General features: G+C 39.5%; 1 protein-coding gene and 1 long non-coding RNA gene across 6 annotated transcripts; one reads left to right on the top strand and one right to left on the bottom strand.

Moving 5' to 3' along the window:
* Window positions 1–6387: 6387 nt before the first annotated feature.
* On the bottom strand, window positions 6388–17293 carry mindy4 (MINDY lysine 48 deubiquitinase 4). 5 transcript variants are annotated; one of them, XM_086047460.1, is made up of 19 exons: window positions 16969–17293; window positions 16037–16156; window positions 14463–14692; window positions 14272–14387; window positions 14120–14190; window positions 13835–14037; window positions 13712–13764; window positions 13394–13500; window positions 13199–13315; window positions 13026–13117; window positions 12776–12877; window positions 12568–12631; window positions 12048–12113; window positions 10762–10829; window positions 10565–10628; window positions 9379–9540; window positions 8777–8957; window positions 8208–8280; window positions 6389–7315 (listed from the first exon to the last, which is right to left on the bottom strand). In XM_086047460.1, the coding sequence occupies exons 1-19, from the start codon at window positions 17026–17028 to the stop codon at window positions 7267–7269; spliced, it is 1998 nt and encodes a 665-aa protein (XP_085903586.1). In that variant the 5' UTR covers window positions 17029–17293; the 3' UTR covers window positions 6389–7266. The 5 variants fall into 5 exon arrangements, with proteins under 5 accessions (XP_085903587.1, XP_085903584.1, XP_085903586.1 ...); XM_086047461.1 differs by having other exon boundaries at window positions 6388–7315; window positions 8777–8873; window positions 14120–14387; XM_086047459.1 differs by having other exon boundaries at window positions 14120–14387.
* Window positions 9386–16140, top strand: LOC147138369 (uncharacterized). Its single transcript, XR_015088989.1, has 3 exons — window positions 9386–9563; window positions 15339–15406; window positions 15647–16140. It is a non-coding gene; the product is annotated as an uncharacterized LOC147138369 (long non-coding RNA).
* Window positions 17294–17659: the final 366 nt, after the last annotated feature.

Raw genomic sequence — 17659 nt, 5'->3', positions numbered from 1 at the left:
ATTTAATATTTAATTTACATTGGTCTCAACAAGGGATCTAAGCTCATCTGTGTTAAAGTGTGCATCTTCAAATGATCTTAATGCAATTTCAGCTCATTTCCAGTAACCTGGTTTAGCAGGTGTGACCAAAACAGAGCCACGCCCCTTCCTCATTGCAAACATACTGGCAGATGTGTGTTCTTATTACCTCTGGCAGAGTTCAATATTAGATGTCAGCTACATTTAAGATGTTGACTGACATATGGAGGAGGTTGAGTAATTTGGATTATGCAGACTTTTGGACTAGCAAGCTCTGTGAAAAAGAGCACAGACACGTTACTGGCATGGTTGGAAGTATTAGGGCACATATCTTTATCAATTAATTCATAAATCAGTGGCTTGGCTGGACACTTTGACCCTGACTTGACTACCAAGATAAACAGTGGATACAATGTCTACACACCCTTGCTCAAATGCCTGTTTTTTTGTGAAATAAATGTATTTAATACCAAGGTAAATCATTTCAAAACGGTTCCCAACATTAATGTAATCATAATATGAACAACTCAATTGAATAAAAGAAAAAACATATTTTATGAGTAAAAGTAAACAACGGAAATAATGTGTGCACGGTCTGTGGCTGAGTCAGAATTAACCAATCACATTTAAAATCATGTTCAACGGGAGTCGGCCCACAACTGCAACCATTTCAAGTGCCCCTGATTAACTAATTAATTAATCAAAGGTGGAGTTTGCAGTGATTAAAAAATAAAACGTTTTATCATACAGTATGTCGTCACTGTCCTGTGAAAAGCACTTATGTCTAATTCTGGAAAAGTGTTCACGTTAATGCAACGTCTGTAACACGTAAACACCATTCACGTGAGAATAAGAAAATTGAAAAAAAAATGGACGTGTTTTTCACAGGACAGCGACAATATGTTAAAACTGTCTCTATGCCTGGCAGAAAACTATTTTTAACTCATTGTAGGGGGGTCATCCCTGGCCCCATTTTATGCCTCCAAATTAATTTTTAACGATTATTTCTCAATTTATCACGGTGTGAATAAGACTAACCAATCAGAGAATGTGTAAACAGGTCTGACAGAGGGACGTGTCAATCATTTGCTCACACACACTGCCGCTCGCAGAGGCACGTGGAAACACAGGCTCTTGCAAAGCTAAGGTTACTGTTATAGGTTTTTGGCCTGTTATTTAATTCCAGTTAGCAACAAAAGTTAAAAAAGAAGCAATTGGAAAGCGCTCTACCTCTTGTCATGGGATCTGAAGGTGTTGTTTGCAACCATGGCGCTGACATGACCTTTGTCACCACCTTTGTGTGACCTTTCAATTACGTTTATCGCCTCCCTTGTTTTAAAAGATTGTACATTCCAAACAAATACATCAAACCAGTGATATTATGTTTTTGGCAATACATGACAAAGTTGCGCTAGCTGCTTTAGCGTGCCGTCATGTACGTTGTGTTAGTGAGCAGAGGGTCTGCCAGCAATATTCCGAATCATGATGATGAAAAGGTTGAACATCTTTCTCCTCACTCATCTGAATCCTGCAATTATTGGCACACAGAAATGAATGTCTTCAATTTGGGCCAAGTGTGAAACATACTTGTTTTCACTCATCAAAATTCCTGCATGTCTGCCTTCAAAGCTTCCAAAAAAAAAAAAACAGAGCAAATTGCATATGTGTTCAGTCCAAATCGTAGAAAGGCCGTGTCATTAGGGAGTTTAGATGATGTCTGCGCGGCATCTCAATCTTAAACAAGTTGACATAAACAGGAAAATGGGATCTGTTGTTCTTCTTCATCCCATCCATCTGTCTTGTGCTAAGATCCGCGCCTTGGGAACAGTTACAGTGGCTATCTCCTGTTTTTTTAGGAAGGTGTGGGGGAGGTGGGTGTAGAAAAAATATTTTGAGACAAATATTGGAAAACTGACAGCAAAGATGAAAACACAGGCTCAGCCAAAGATTACAGCAACTCAGTTCTCACGCCGGTGTGTCTTGATGTGCTTTGGAGGGACAATTTATTTATAATCTATGCATTTTCTATAGTGCCCTTCCTCGTAGGGTCACGGGTGAGTCTATCAGAGCTGACTTTAAACTAGCATGAGGGAGATCATTCAAAATGTACAGAAGAACAGTGCCAAGATTTTAACCCAGAACTGTGAGGCAGACTTGCTCATCATCAGGTCACCACGCTGCAAATTATTGCTCAGGTCTGAGCACCTCTTAGAATCATATACTGTATACAGTACTGTAAAGTTTTTTGGGGTTTTTTTCAGAACAGGACATAGAAAAATGTTTCAGCCCCAGAAGAGGAAGTCATCCATTTTGTGCAAACTCCAGAGCTCAAACTCCTACTCGGGAATTCACCCAAATTTTAAACAGAACTTCTCAAAGTGGACTTCCTCTAGTTGTATGCGAAAGAATCACAGGCTAAATACAGTTCAGTTGTATTTAACTTTTAATTTCAATACATTTGCATTAAATCCTGAAAAATATTTAGTTCTTAAGGTACATTTTTTATGAAACTTTTATATGCATACATTTTAATCAAATCATTTATGTAGGCTTGGTTTGTTTTTCCTTTATTTAAGCACAGTGTTTATGTTTAAGCTGTGCATGTTACTGTAGCTTACAACAATATTAAATATGTCTCGTTTGTGATAATCACTTGGACCTACTATACCACTGTTTGAATGTCGGTCATGATGATGGAACTTGGCGTAAAAAGTTTGAGAGTCATTGTTCAAGACTTGAGTGATGCGAATATAACAGTTTGGGTTTTTTTGCCCATGTCATCCAATGTATGTGGAACGTTGCATTACGTTTGATGATCATTTCGAGGAATATTCTTTTTCAACAGTTGCAAAGTTTTGACTGCGTTTTTTTCCCAAATTGAATCTCCATCAAAGCTCTTCCTCGACACGTGATAATTACACGGGACCATAGGCAGGCAGCAGTGGTGGCTTCCGCTCCAGCTATAAAAGGATTAGCCAGCTAAAAATACAGCTCGCTCCTCGTGGGGACACACTCGGGATCCCGTTCCCCTCTGGGTGGCCAGGGCACGGATGCACGATGGTAATCTGAGGAGGATATCGCTTATCTGGAGACAAACAGCCCAGATTGGGAGAGGAGACAGAAGATGCGCTGGGGACAGCATGTGGGAGGGCTGTAACACAATTACACACAAGCACCAAACCTCCTCTGGTACCACTGAGAAGTACCACCGCAATAAAGAGTCCACAGAAACCATTTCCTTCCTGTCAGCCTGCACCATGCAGCACCAAATCTTTATCCCCCCGTGCACCTCCATCACCATCAACTACATTTTTCATTGATTCATTCATTTTGCTCTCTGTACTTCCTCCCACGTTCCAAAACCACACATGTTCCTTCATTCAAGACATCAAATCATAATTTTTGTGCCATGAACTGTTTTTTTTTTTTTTGTGAAGTCATATTTTGACAGACCAGCATAGGAACAAATAAAAACAGGTCATTTCAAATGTAATTCACCATTAGGCTGAATGTAGTGTTAGATATTAGTGGGAGCCCTCCTGCACCCGTCTTTCTTCAACGAGCCCGTCCCATCTTGGGGTGATGGGACACTATGACTCCCGAGGTGTGTTATTTCCAGTGTAATGTGTCATTTTGGTTTGGTTGCTGATAATGCTGAAAATGCCGCTTCGCAAAGGTATATATGATATTGAAAGTGGAAGTGAGGGCATCAGAAGACAGGCACAAAGCGGGTAGCACGTCAACCTCACAATTCTGAGATCAGGAGTTCGATCGTGGACTCTGGCCTTCCACATTGCAAAAATGCGCATGTTAGGTTCATTGAAGAATCTAAATCACAGATGTCAAACTCAAGGCCTTCTGGCAGCCGTGATGGCCAGGACCGGCCCAGAAATACACCAGCCCTTCTGGAAAATTCACAGATTTGACCACAATTCCCAATAGCCACCACACATTTTTTAAAAACGGATTTATGCTAGTTTGTGGCTTTACTTTGGGATTTCGGTTTGACATGTTTACAGAGGGACAGTCGGATGCACCTGATTTTTATCTGATATTTTTTCTTCAGTCTCTCTATATGCAACCCGGCTCCAAATATCCCACAGACAGGTACCAGTCGGGCGTGTACCCCGCCTCTTGCCCGTAGAAAGCGCATTGGTGCCTAATGGTGCAGTTTGTGAGTGTGTGACAATTTCAGTTTCTAGAAGAATCTCCATACATGAATTAATACATACAAATATTTTCAATTTGGTTAACCTTTTTGGCTCTGACTGAAACACTTCCCACGCCAACGTTTCTGGCGAGATTATGACTAGCATATGACCTCAGACCTAAACATGGCACCTCTTGACGTATATTCCACTCCCTGCAATGTGCACCAGCATTTCTGAGGCAAAGCTAAACACTTTAATCCAATTTAATAGTGCCCAAGGCCTTCTTCGAGCATGCCACCTTTATTTATAGCAATCACATTTCAGCTTTGATGGCTGTAAAGTCAGCACCTTCATTGATATACAGCATTTCTTAATCATCGCTAGCACAAGGAATGTCAGTGTGTCTCACCAATAATATACAATCACTCACTACTACATCAGTTGGAAATAAGATGATTGACTTTCTTTCAAAATAGATTAGCAACACCTTTTGTCATCTCAAATGCACCCATAAAGCTCATGTACTGAGAAAAAAAAAAAACACGCATGTGCCAGCTGCACTGTCTTTGATCCCTTGAGCTGGAGGTGTTGGCACAAGGTCTCCTCACCACCCCCTCTGTGTGCCCCACCATGACGCATATAGCCAGCATCTGTGCAGAGTAAATTAATTCTTTCTCTTTTTGGAAACAGACAATTCTTCCTTCTGTGTTGAGAATGACTTTACAGGAAGCCACTTATCTTGTCATCCAAGTTAAGTACACCCGCGCGGTTTAACTATCCTTGCCCTGACATCTGCATCACGGCTTGATCAGGTTCCTGCTTCTTCCCAAGAAAGACAGCTGAATGTTGAGAATTGTAAAGGAAGAATATGCTGACACGGGCTCGCTGGAAAAGGACTTTATTTTCCAAACCTACCAGAATCAAATGCTGCAGCAGTTGAGGGAGACCCAGCCAGTTTTGGGTCCATAAACCCAAGGATTCCATTCTTTTACCTTGGGTGGCAGTTTTAACTGCGAAGGGGTTAGTTAATTAGCATATGTGTATGATCCTGCTGGATGTTGTTGCATAGCTGTTTTTTAATGATGTTCATCAGCTTGATGGATACTTCTGAGTACCTCAGCAGTTTCCAGATCGTTTCTCTGTGGATGCTATGAAATTCTTTTTCGACTAAGGTTGCGTTCCATTCAACTGATTGGTACCTATCCCAGCTGACTGTGGACGAGAGGCGAGTTACACCCTTGAATGGATAGCAGCCAATCACAGGTCACATACTGTCGGGACAATCACTCACGCATCAATTTTACATTCGCACCAAAGGACAATTCCGTCTTGAATTAACTTACGAGGATTGTTTTTGAAACATGGGAGGAAATGGGCAAACACGGAGAAAACCCAAAGCAAGCACATGGAGAACATACCCACTGCATGCAGGAAGCTCGCAGTCCAAATTCAAAATCCCAACCGCAGAAGTGATATAATTTCAATTTTGCGTTTGGAAAAAGAATGTATACAATGAATTTTTTCTGTTGTTTTTGTGCATTTCTCAGATTAGAATTGAAATTTGCGAAACAGTATGTTCATTTCTCAAAACAATTTGTACAAATAGTAAAACATCATGTTTCCCCTACAAAAGCCATTTTCTGTCTCCAAATTCTTAGTACATATCTCAGTGCCATCACAACGATAAGTCTTTGTGCAATTTTGTCTGAATAAACAGTCAAATTGTTTAGTCATATTGTGAACACAACAGTGTACTCTGGAGGGATGTTCTGATGTAAACTGCCGTTTAAGTTTTGATGACATTATTCTAAATTGAAAGTTACAACTTTGTGTTTCCACCAGCGCTAATTATTAATTGCAGAGTAAAGTGTCTACCTCTGTCAAGAGCCAAGAAAAAACTGTATATGCTACACCTGATACTCTGCAGTACAGTGAATAAACAAAAGGTAGTGTACGCTCTCTGACCGTGTCAATCAAGACTGAGCATATTGAAATTTGTTTAGGCATAATTCTTTATACAGCTCCTCACATCACACTAGCTTGTGCGGGTCTGGCTGGTGTACATTGCAATGATTTTCAACAGTGACTCATCTACTGTATAATATATTTGGCTGTTACTGTATGCGAATCAATCTCTATGAAGGATTATTGCCAATTACAACAGGATTTTCTTTTTTTTTTTAGTTTATTATTTTGGGGGACGGCGCAAGGAAGGAAATGCATAACCGCCATTATGTGATTAAATCATTTTATTACAGTATGCGCTCCAGATGAGTGAAGTAAAAATAAAAGACAAGTCAGAACATCGTCACACTAGAACAATTCTGACGGTTCTATAATCTCTCGTTTTCTCTCCTTGATTCAATATATATGTAGAGTCAGTCGTCAATCGGGCAGTCGTAAATACAGGAATTTGTACATACATCAAGACATGGTGAAACATTACACATTAAGACAAAATGTGAAATTATATATTTTTTTCATACTATTCCTAAGAGATGGGACGTATCAAACTTATCTTACAGAAAAATATAAACAACTACCTGGGCGTAATAACAAGTTAAAGGCCTCTGTGGTAAATAAAATATATAAAAGCTGCTACCTAACTTTTCATAAAAAGACGAAAATAAAGTGCATTTGTATTTGCATAAAATATGATACAAACGTTGCCAAAATTCAACATCCCTAACACAAATCCAGAGATTTTTTTTTTTTGACATGATCAATACAAATGTGTAACTACTGTACTTGATAGAGTCCCATTGTGACCCAACAGGTTATTTGTGTTCATGTTTTTATAATACACGATGCTTCTTTTTTATATAAATAAAAAAATGATTTTGAATATGCATTTATATCCCCTCAATGGTAATAAAAATTGAAAAAATATATATAGAGATTTTGTTTTGTTAGGGTCTCTTAATCGCATCATTCAAGGATTCAAGAGTTATGTATGAATCATAACCATGTCATTGAGTGAAGGAAAAACTACAGGCACCGATGAGTCAAACTTGTCATGCATGCTGAGAACAAACAGATATAGAAATGTACTGGTATTTGAACATTATAGGAAAGTAATATAAAATCATCCAGGCATTCAGAGAATAGGCTCTGTGTCATTCCAACTCACAAATGCATCCTTCCACCTGAAAAAGACAAAAGTTAGAGCAAATTAGATCAAGTAGTTACATCAGATAACACATTCTGCCTGCAGGTTTACAGTCTACTGTTTTTGAGGTTGCAATGATTCCTAACGAAACTGAGGCAAAGACAATCGACTTTATTACTACAGTAGTCTATTTCATTATCTATGTATCTTCATTCATTATCTTCTTCACTTCACAAAGAATTATTGTAACAAGTGGACTGAACTCACTGTGGGACTCGGGATGTCAATCAATAGAACACTCAGGCAGTGTTACGAAAACTGGAGTACACAAACCGATAATTGAGCCCAATTTCAGTATCTGATTGCACCTTCTGATCACCGTCAGCAAAGGCCCAGTAATCGCATTTTTCTAAACGATTCTCTGGTGGGGGCTGTTTAATATCTAAATGTGCAAATCCTTATTTGTGTGGTTAACACAGCTGCCAATCCACAACTTTTGTGACCGAGATGTGCAAAGGAACAATAGTCATTTAGGCAAGCTTAAGCTTGTGCTACCTTACACAAAGAGAAACAACTGCTTGTTTTGAGTGTGTGTCACAACTCATTTCACAAGGTAAAAATAACAAAGAGACCACAATATAGGTTATCACATGAGCTAAAAGTTAGCCTAGCTTCTAGCTACTACAATTCTCACTTGTATTTTCAGGCAGCGTGGATGCCCTGTGGCACCATGCTGCATCTCACAAATAAGTCTCGGTACTATGACAGACATCGTTACACGTGAGGTGTGCTGTGTTAGTCATTTCAAGTACATACCAAATACCACAGCAGTAAGCACACATATGGCTTTTTGTCACTTCATTGGTGGGGTCTCACTTATTTTAAAAAACGGTATATGTACCCCGCTTTAAATGCAAACAGAGGCTCACCTTGTTCGAATGCAGAGCTCCAGAGGAGGAATCAGATCAGCGTCTTGACAACTCAAAGATGTTTTGCCGACAGCTACAAATAGAAAGAAATTAAAGTTCGGATTTTTTTTTTTTTCTTACCAAAATGTTGTGGAAACAAGACAGTGTAATTACGCCAAGACTTGAGTTTGTGTTTCAAGAACAAAACAAATGGCCCTAAAAGGTGTGTTTGGATGAGTTTAGTATAGAATAACCAAGCTGAAGAGCCGTCGCATATTTCATGACCTTACAAACGGACAATTCCGTCCCACAGAGTAGACACATGCCTAAATCTTGCAGAAAGTCTTCCAAGAGGACAAGATTATATAGTTGCAATAGTTTACCACAAAACCACAAAAACTATGATCCCAATACACTTGGGAGAGGCCATATAGTAGACAGTCTTTTGCCAATTCAAAAAAGAACACATATTGGGGAGGGTTATCCACAAATAAAGGTTCCCAAAAATAATTTGCAAATAGGTAAATTTGCAAATTCCAAACCAAAAATAAGTGGGGATAGTATAAAGAAAATAAAAGATGTTCACTCACAGACAGTGAGGCGTATCTCTTCCTGCTGATTGGCCAATCCGTCATAATAGTAAAGATCAAATTCTGCACCCTTGTCCTGACATGTTAACAGCTCCTCCTGCAGGCCAAACAGCACACTGAAGTGGCTTTCACTGCACACAACCCAAATGGGAAAAAGGGGGTTCTTTAGACAGTCTCCAACCTGAAAGAAAATAGACAGACATTCATACGGATAAAACGATGAAGATGAGTATTTCTAAAGTGTTTGAAAAGTGCTGCCCTTTAGAGCCCCTTTTATGCGAACATTACAGCAATCACAGACTTGATTACACTAATTGAATTATCTTATCTCAAAACGCAGTCTGGCATCATTCACTGATTAATTGCGGTGGGCCAACAATAACAGGCCCCTATTCACATGTTTCTTTGAAGACGACGGTGATAGGGGAAATGCTTTGAGTTTTACAACTGAAGCTCAAAAAAGTGAAAGCGGTTTGATTTATGCTTTTCAAACGTCGAGGGAACATGTCACCATCTGTACACTGCATCTTATCATAATGCTCAGTCCTTTTTTGTGTTTGTACTTGAATGTGACAGGCGGTGGTTGAGTGCATGTGGCTCACCTTAAAGATGTTATAATGTTCAAACAGGGACAGAAGGCCAATATTACAGTGAGCTTTGATTCCTTTGAGCAGCGTCGAGTTGCCGTTACCGGAGTCCAGCTCCACGTTGCCGTCAAAGACGTTAGAAACTGCTCGTCCCACCAGCAGCAGGTTGACAAGCTCCTGGACAACACAAACACACAAAGGTAAATAGACAAACGAGACATACTGTATAATAAGACTTCATTTATCCCTCGCAGGGCAAATGTATGTGTTAAAGCACCATGTTAGAAAAAGTGTTTAGGTATATGCAGGGCACATTCTTTATAATTGGCAAAAATGCTTTGTTATAGTAGAATTTCGAAATACATGTGACAGAAATACAGTTTGGGAGATTGTTTGATCCTGTGCTTGCTGAATTCGTAAATTAATTTACCTTTAAAGACATTAACAGTCTCAAATTTCTATGGTTGTTTATTGATTATTATAACAGAGAGAATATCAGTCATAGAGTGTAAAAAAAAAAAAAACTCTACATAGAAGCTAGAAAATATTTGGCACATGTACAGGCTGGTCTTAAGCTTGTCAGTGATGTCTCCTTTTATTGCTCCAGTGTTACTTAGATGACTGTGACAATTCTAGAGCTAATACGTGCAAACGAGCGCCGCCCCCCCAGGGACTCGTTCTCTGATCCTTCTCTGTTTTACTTGCCAGTTTTACTGTAAACTGCAACCAGGAGTGACAAATAAACAGCAATAAAGCAAGCACGCTTTGCTTCTTGTTTGGCGTGTTGATTCGCTATCCGTCAAACCCCATGTAACCACTCTGAAATAATCCAGTACTAAAAAGATTTAAGTGTATTACCGTTTTTGATGGCGAAATCATGCGGCACTAATTTGGGACTGGTACATTCTGCCAACCTAGTTGGATGTTAAAACGTCAAATTGTTACTCTAAAATGTGTTACATTTGAGCTCTTGACACGTTCAAGAAAAGTTTGTGATGTGTGTGTGTTTTTTTAAACAACATTTGATTCAAATAAAAACACATTTTCATCACTGTTGCAAGATCAAGTATCGGTACTTGCTATTTGTGAACACTAAAATGTAAGTGCTCAAACCTGTACTTGGTTTGAAAATAAGTGGATTTGTGGAGCCCTAATTTCGAGTTACACATACATTTTGTTAACCACCTAATCGCTAGCATACCTGAGTGCAGTAGCCATGAGCACCAATGAGTGCGGTGGTGGCCACGTCCATATCTTCTTTCAATCTGACAAAAGAAATCTATTATTTATTGATAGAAATATTATCATTTCATTTAAAAAAATGTGTTTTTTTTAAACATGTATACTTTTACACTGAGAGGTGTCTTTTATACTCTATCTATGTTGGCCTTTCCATACTTATCAATAGATCGAGACAGGACGGCAGATATGGTCAGCAGTAGACATCCCAGCTCCCTTGTCTCAAACTGGATGAACAACACATATCAATAACTGTACATTAGTATACACAGTATTTGAAAGGGACGCATTATGGACAAGTGACCTTTTAATTCCATGTATAAAAATAATTGGGTCTGTGGTCTGCCCAAGTGTTAAGTCAAACAACCAAGTTAATCTTTTCCTTGCCTATTTCTGACGTGTCTGTGAGCGCGCTGTTCTGCACTTCCGCCTCACTGTAACGTAACAGTGGGATTCATTTATATTTATTCACCCTATGCCGAGTTTCTCTTCCCATGATTGGCTAATTTGGCTCCTACATTTGCCATTGTCGAGTGACAGCCAGATTACACAGCGACGGACTGAACAGCAGCACTATCATGTCAAAGCCACAAGGTAGGTGGGGCTACAGAGTTACCAGCATACGAATAAACAGCACATACCGTACTTAACTGTTAAGATTTGTTGTCAACGTGGGGATGGGGGACTATTTGTGTTTGCCGATGTCATATGGCAAACCGCTACACTAATTCTCAAGTGTAAATTGGCAATTTGGTGAAAAAACAGAGCGGAATGAGTATAAGTGCTCGCTTTATGGGGTTGTGGGGGTGTATATGATTAAATTAGTCAGTGGTGGTGGTGGCTTTGCACAAGTGCAAATCATTTGCAGTCCAGACACAGACGATTGAACAGCTCCTTTTCTGGAGGGGATCTCGAGATTGTCCACAAGTCTTCAACAACACCACAAAAGGTGGCTAAATTTGTTACTTGTCATTTTTTTGAATAGTCATTACAGGGGTCCAAAGGTCACTAATAGCTTACGTCTACTAATTGGAGTGAAAATTGCCCAAAAAACGCCAGGGCAGATTTCATCTGCAGTCTGCTTTGGTGTCGTCATCTGCGTTTCTTTACAAAAAAAAAAAAAAAAAAATCGGCATACAGCTGACATGGCTTTTACTCTAACTGCCAAGAAGGCACAATCCTTGCCACTTGCTTCGTCGAATGCCCTAGCTCTGTCCTGGTTGTCATAGTAACGCAAGCTGTACTTGACATTCTGCATGAAATCCGTCCCCCAAAACTGCATTTGAACCAGAGTGGATATTAAGTTTGCTGTAATTCGTCATTCTTTGTGTATTTTGACGGAATAATGTCTTTTAGTAAGAAACATGGGTTTTAAATTCTGAAAAAAAAATGCATTTGTTTCATTTAATTAATAGGTAAGGGAGGCAACACAGGAGATCACTCACCTGCTCAATGTTTTGCTCCAGAAGCAACTGCAGGTCTTCAATGCTGTCCACTGTATAACAGATCACCTTAAAAAAATAAAAAATAAATAAAAAACCCAAAAAAGAAAGACATACAGAATGTACAGATGCTTATTATATGCATCCACATTTATTGTTTATTTACAGTACCCATTTTAAAGCAAAAGTAACATAACATTTTCTTCCGCCCGCACAGTTTCATCCGTTAATTTTCTATAATATTAATTTTCTATAACACTTGTCCTCAGAAGCATAAGATGAGTGTAGGTACAAGAAGAGAAATGTGTTATCATATTTTTAGATAATTTACTACACAAAACTGCCATTTAAATAAAGAAAATTCCACACAGCAGTTAACGCTCACACAACATCAGGTGTCTTGCCTGGTTCACCAACATTATTATTTCAGACAACTATTTTTCAACAATAGCCACAGGACTTCAGGAGAGGCACAACTACTTCAGAAATAATAAAATATTGTGTTAAAGGATCAACTTTATACCTTTTCAAGCACTCCTTCAGATTTGTAGTGTCCGCTTGGAGTGAAAAGTATCCTTCCAGAGTTTCTGTTTCAAAACAAAACCGGGTGTCAAGTTAATGCACAGGTTAAGATAGTGGTCCGTCATTACGACCACTCTGCAGTCAGCATTAAAAATACTGTAAAGTAGGTACAGGCTGCAATTGAAGAGGATTAAAAAGTAAGGTCTTACATTGCTACCATGGCTTGTTTTTCCTCGCCCGCCCTCCACAGAACTTCGGCCAAAGCTAAGACCAGACATTTTCTTCTTGTTGCATTTGTTGGTCTTAAACGCCTGAGAACAAAGTGGTGTATGAGTGAAAAACAAGCTATTAAAATGTTAACACCCAAGTTCAGTGGAGTAGCACCGAAAGACGTGAATTAAACGTACTATGATGCATGATACTGAATAATGCAACGTATGGAAGGGAAGTTCAACATACTGAAGTCTTGTATTACTACTGTCCATGTTTTCAAAGAGAAGTTTCTTCAAAACAAAAGCTTGGATAGAAGCTAGAACCCCACAAGGACCACCCTAGAAAATAAACAGACAACATATTAAGGACACAGCACAAAACAAATACATTTTGTGACAATCAAAGTAAGTTATGGCAACCTTTTTCTGCACCATTCCGTATCTCAGGTCATGCGTTTCGGAGAACGTGAAACCCTGATTTCTCCACTCGACGGAGAAGCATTTGAGACTTGAGCCAAGGAGAATTGATTTCAATTCCTGGGGACAGCAAAAGCAAAAAATAAAGAAATATATCTCCAACCTTGATCTGAAAGTCCCCTGGTGTAAATCAACAACCAAAGCGGTGTGTTGGTCCATTGGGCGGACCGCACGGCTGCTCGCTGCAGTTGCAGTGTGCTCGACGGGTATTTTGGAGAATTCTGGCAGCTCATCATCAACGTCATCTGAAGATAAAATAAATGTGCCATCAGCTATGGCAGATCAAAAGAGTTTTATCTACCCGTGCATTCAATTTCAAAAGCACTTGGGTACGGGTGTGGCACACACAAGGCCATAGCCGAGATTAGAAAACAGAACTTCTCAACTGTGAGGCGGATGTGCTAAGCAGTAGTCCACTGTGTTTGCCCCTGAGGAAATATTAAGACAAAAACGTACCTAACACCAACTCAGACAAATCTTTCACAGTTGGCTGCATCTTCGACTTAACTCTAGGAGAGAGGACACAAAATTATGAGCACAAAAAATGTTTGACATGTAATTTTAATAGAAGGGGTTTACATCTGTCTGTCATATCTGCCTTGTCCCTTTTTCTCCAAACTCTTCACTCTCTCTGTAGAATCACTTGGCCATTTTTCGAAGACTTTTTGTTGTGAACTGCTCCCTGACGGTCCATCCCGAGACTTCCTGTGCTCCTCTTCTCCTTTCCTGAGCAGCAGCTGAGGCGTGGCCGATTGTCGATTCTGCCTTTGTTTGGTTGACTCCTAAATCGCAACAGTAAAAGACGACCATGATCAATGTGTCTCTATTAGAAACGCTCACCACGGTTGAATAAGTGGACGCTACCTGCAGCGTGCTGGCTATCGGTCCAGCCATCATACCACGTCTAACCCGATTGGGTCGGCTCCTTTGAATGACTTCATTGACAGGAGGCTTTTTTTCAGGCTCACTCATAGTAAGGCGATCATTGTCATGAATAGATGCCATCTTAGAGTGACCATTTTCATCTGCGAAGGCATTTAACCATGACCTAGCTTCACTGTGGTTCATGAGTCTCTCTCCGTCAAGTGACAATACCACCCTTGGAGGTGGGGACGCCTCTTTATCCTGTGACCTGTGAGGGAAATTCCATTTGGTTTTCAGACAAAGAAAACATTGTAACTTAGTCAAAAACTTGCTGATTGACTACCTTAGCTTGATGTGGTCACCAGAAGCATAGGACGCTGTGCTGTGTTCTGCGTTAGATTTGTGCATTTGCGATGGCGTTTTTGCAGGAGAAAGACAGGGTTTGCTGCTAATCAAAGAAGACTGCAGAGAATCACTTTCATCACCTTCACAGGCCATCATGTCATCTTTGTGACCTTCAATGTGATGCTTGACAATGATCTCCAGTAAAGTCCTCAGAGGCGACCTCTGAACCTGTAGTGACATTAATGTCCTTAGATGGTAACGATGGTACAATAAATCAAATAAACTATTTTGTAATAGCAGAAGGAGAAGTAATTAGGGGCATCACGTATGCATTTTTGTAGACCTGGTGCCAAAATGTATTGAAAGTCAATGTGAAGTCATCACTTAAAATGGGAAATCATTCAATTTGCCATTAATTATTAATTTTTGCGAAATGTGAATCGATGAATTTTGCGCCTATCACAGCTAACATCGGCCAAAAAGAAGACTATGTCATGTGCTGGATTCTTTGCCAGTCAATCACAGGGCAACCATTCACACTCTCAGACATCCGTCCGGCAAGTGAATCACGACGCCAACAGTGAATTACAATCTGAAATAAATTGTACTGTCATGAACATTTTAGTTTTTAGTTTTTTTTTTATCAGTGTTTCAGCATTCATGAAACAAGAAAACATTTAATCAGCCATTGAATAAACAGTATATTCAATGCAAGTATTTCAATTATATTACTTCTTGTTTTTAGTTAATTCATACACACTGTAATTAATTAATAGACTATTTAAACAATGAATCCTAATTTTTATTATTTTATTATACATGGTTAGCACGTTTGCCTCAGACAGTATCTCTCACCCAGTATCTCTCACCCAAGGTCAGCAAGGATTGGCTCCAGCTCACACAGGGGTCGACCTTCATGACGACAAGCTCAACAGAAAAAAGGTGGATGGATGTTTTGTGCCAAAATTTTAATTAATATGAACTAGTTCATTTGAAAGTCATTGTAATTCATTTAACTGTACTGTACCATGAGTTGTTTTTATCAGTGTTTCATGAATACAATATATCAGTCTCCACCTAAAATAATATGCAATACAGAAATAATTTCATTTTTAATTTTTTTTTATTTCATTAGTGTAAACTTTCAGCAAGAATAATTGTTTTTCTTTTTGTGCCCTGCAGTTGACTGGTGCCCGGTGGACCCCACCTCTTGTCAGCTAGCTCAAGTTCTCAAGCAAACTCAATGAGGACAGGCTCTAAAGAAAATCAATGGATGGATTTAAATAATGGACCATTTAAATAATTAATTCTCATCTCATTTATTGTATTTGACTGTATTAATTTTGTGGCACAAAGCGATTTTCATAAAATGCTGCATGATCGATTCCATCAACTTGATTTTCGCTTAATTTTGGCACAACAAAACAAGACTCAAACTTGAAAATTAATCTTGGAATCTGCGAACATTTCGGTTGATATATTAATTAATGGCTGTTTTGCAATATGTAGCATGTATTACCAACTTACCTGTGCATACTTGTGCAATATTTGCTGCGTAGCAAAGGCCTTTACCTTATTTGCTCTGTACAGATCCTCAATGTGCAGAACTTGTCTCAAGTGAGATCTGTTGTTGATGCTGGAATGTGTGCGTGGATGCTCTTCATCCATGCAGGCGATTGTCCTCTTGAGTCCCTGCACATTGATTGTACAGTCTGTATACTATTACAGGCGAAAATGACAGAATATTGACTGCTAATGCGGAGGACAAAGATGTGTGACTTTGATCTTCTTGAGGGTTGTTTGCCAAATGCAAATTCCTGCAAATGCTGTTTGAGTTATTTAACCTGCATGTGCAGGCTGACTGAAAACTCTGAAGCCTTGGCACAAATTCAAATCCAAAGACATTCATGCATCACAGATTTGTGCGTCAAATATACGTAGATACTGTATGTTTGGCGCACAAATTTGTGAGTACACACTGTTAGAGAATGAGGCTGATTGTGAGTAGGCGCGTTGTCATGGTGAAGCAGCCACTAGTTGTCCTGCCACAACTCACCCCTCTTCTCGCACATCTCGCACACTGACAAACCCATGACCTCATATCCTCATTAATGCCAGTAGATGGATGGATCGATAGATTGATCGACCGACAGACAGACTTGTTGAGAGCGTAACTATCTCTGGGGACATTAATGTTTGATAGTGTGTCATGTAATTTTTCTCATGTAAAATGTTTGTGCCTTGGCTCAAAGGTCGAGAAATACTGGTTATAGAAGCGGACAGATCAATGTGAAACTAACATCTGACAACATGTACATACTGGTCATGACCTTTGATTGAATTGATTAATGTAAAGTGGCAGTGCTGATACTAGTGCCCACTCCAACGGGATAAGCGAACACTGACTTAAAAGGAGCATCATAACTGTTTAGCATTGCTAACGTTCGTGGCTACAGGCGACGTGAAAGTGTCTTTTTGTAATCTTCTGGAGGCATTAAACGTACCTTTCTGCTCAGGTATTCCCGCACGAGGGACGCGGACACCTCCTCCACACAAATGACCATCGCTGTGGCGAAAACTGAGCCAGCTTTGCTACGAGGCTCGCAAGAAGCGGCCGACTTGCTTGGCGTTCAGTGCCGAGTTGTGTGGTATGCTAAACCACATGCACATAAAATTCATTTAATGTACTGTATTTCACAAAAATAGAGAAAAACTATACGATAAAACTCCGTGAAAAAAACACTAATACAGTAGAGTATACATTTGGGCAAGACGTCAAGTGGGCGGAGTTTTGTCACGACGCAGGATTTCCGTATTACGTCAAAGCACGTGCGCGTCCTCTTATCCTGGTTCCTGTTGTCTTTCCACAATCTGGAGAACTAAAAATGTTGCAGTTTGTGTTAATACGTATTGCATTACTATGTATTCAAGAGAACGATATATTGCTTGTAAATTAGCGCCCTCAGCTACGTCTGGGTAAAGCGCGCCCACGTACGTTACCATGGTGATGATACAAATATGGCAGTGCCCTTATCTCCTAAATGTAATGTGTACGTTCATACACCTGGAAAAATGAAGATACAGTATTCAAGCAGTAGCAATACATGTTTTATTTAACAACTGCTAATACTACATGTGATTTCTTATTATATATAGCATCACATACATTTTTATAAATGCAAACTATACATCTTT

The sequence above is a fragment of the Filicampus tigris genome, chromosome 12, assembly GCF_054856515.1.
Source record: "Filicampus tigris isolate MCC_2025a chromosome 12, RoL_Ftig_1.0, whole genome shotgun sequence".
NCBI classification, from domain to species: Eukaryota; Metazoa; Chordata; class Actinopteri; order Syngnathiformes; family Syngnathidae; genus Filicampus; species Filicampus tigris.
The sequence above is the reverse complement of the archived record's forward strand: the minus strand, read 5'-3'. Positions and strand labels throughout refer to the sequence as shown.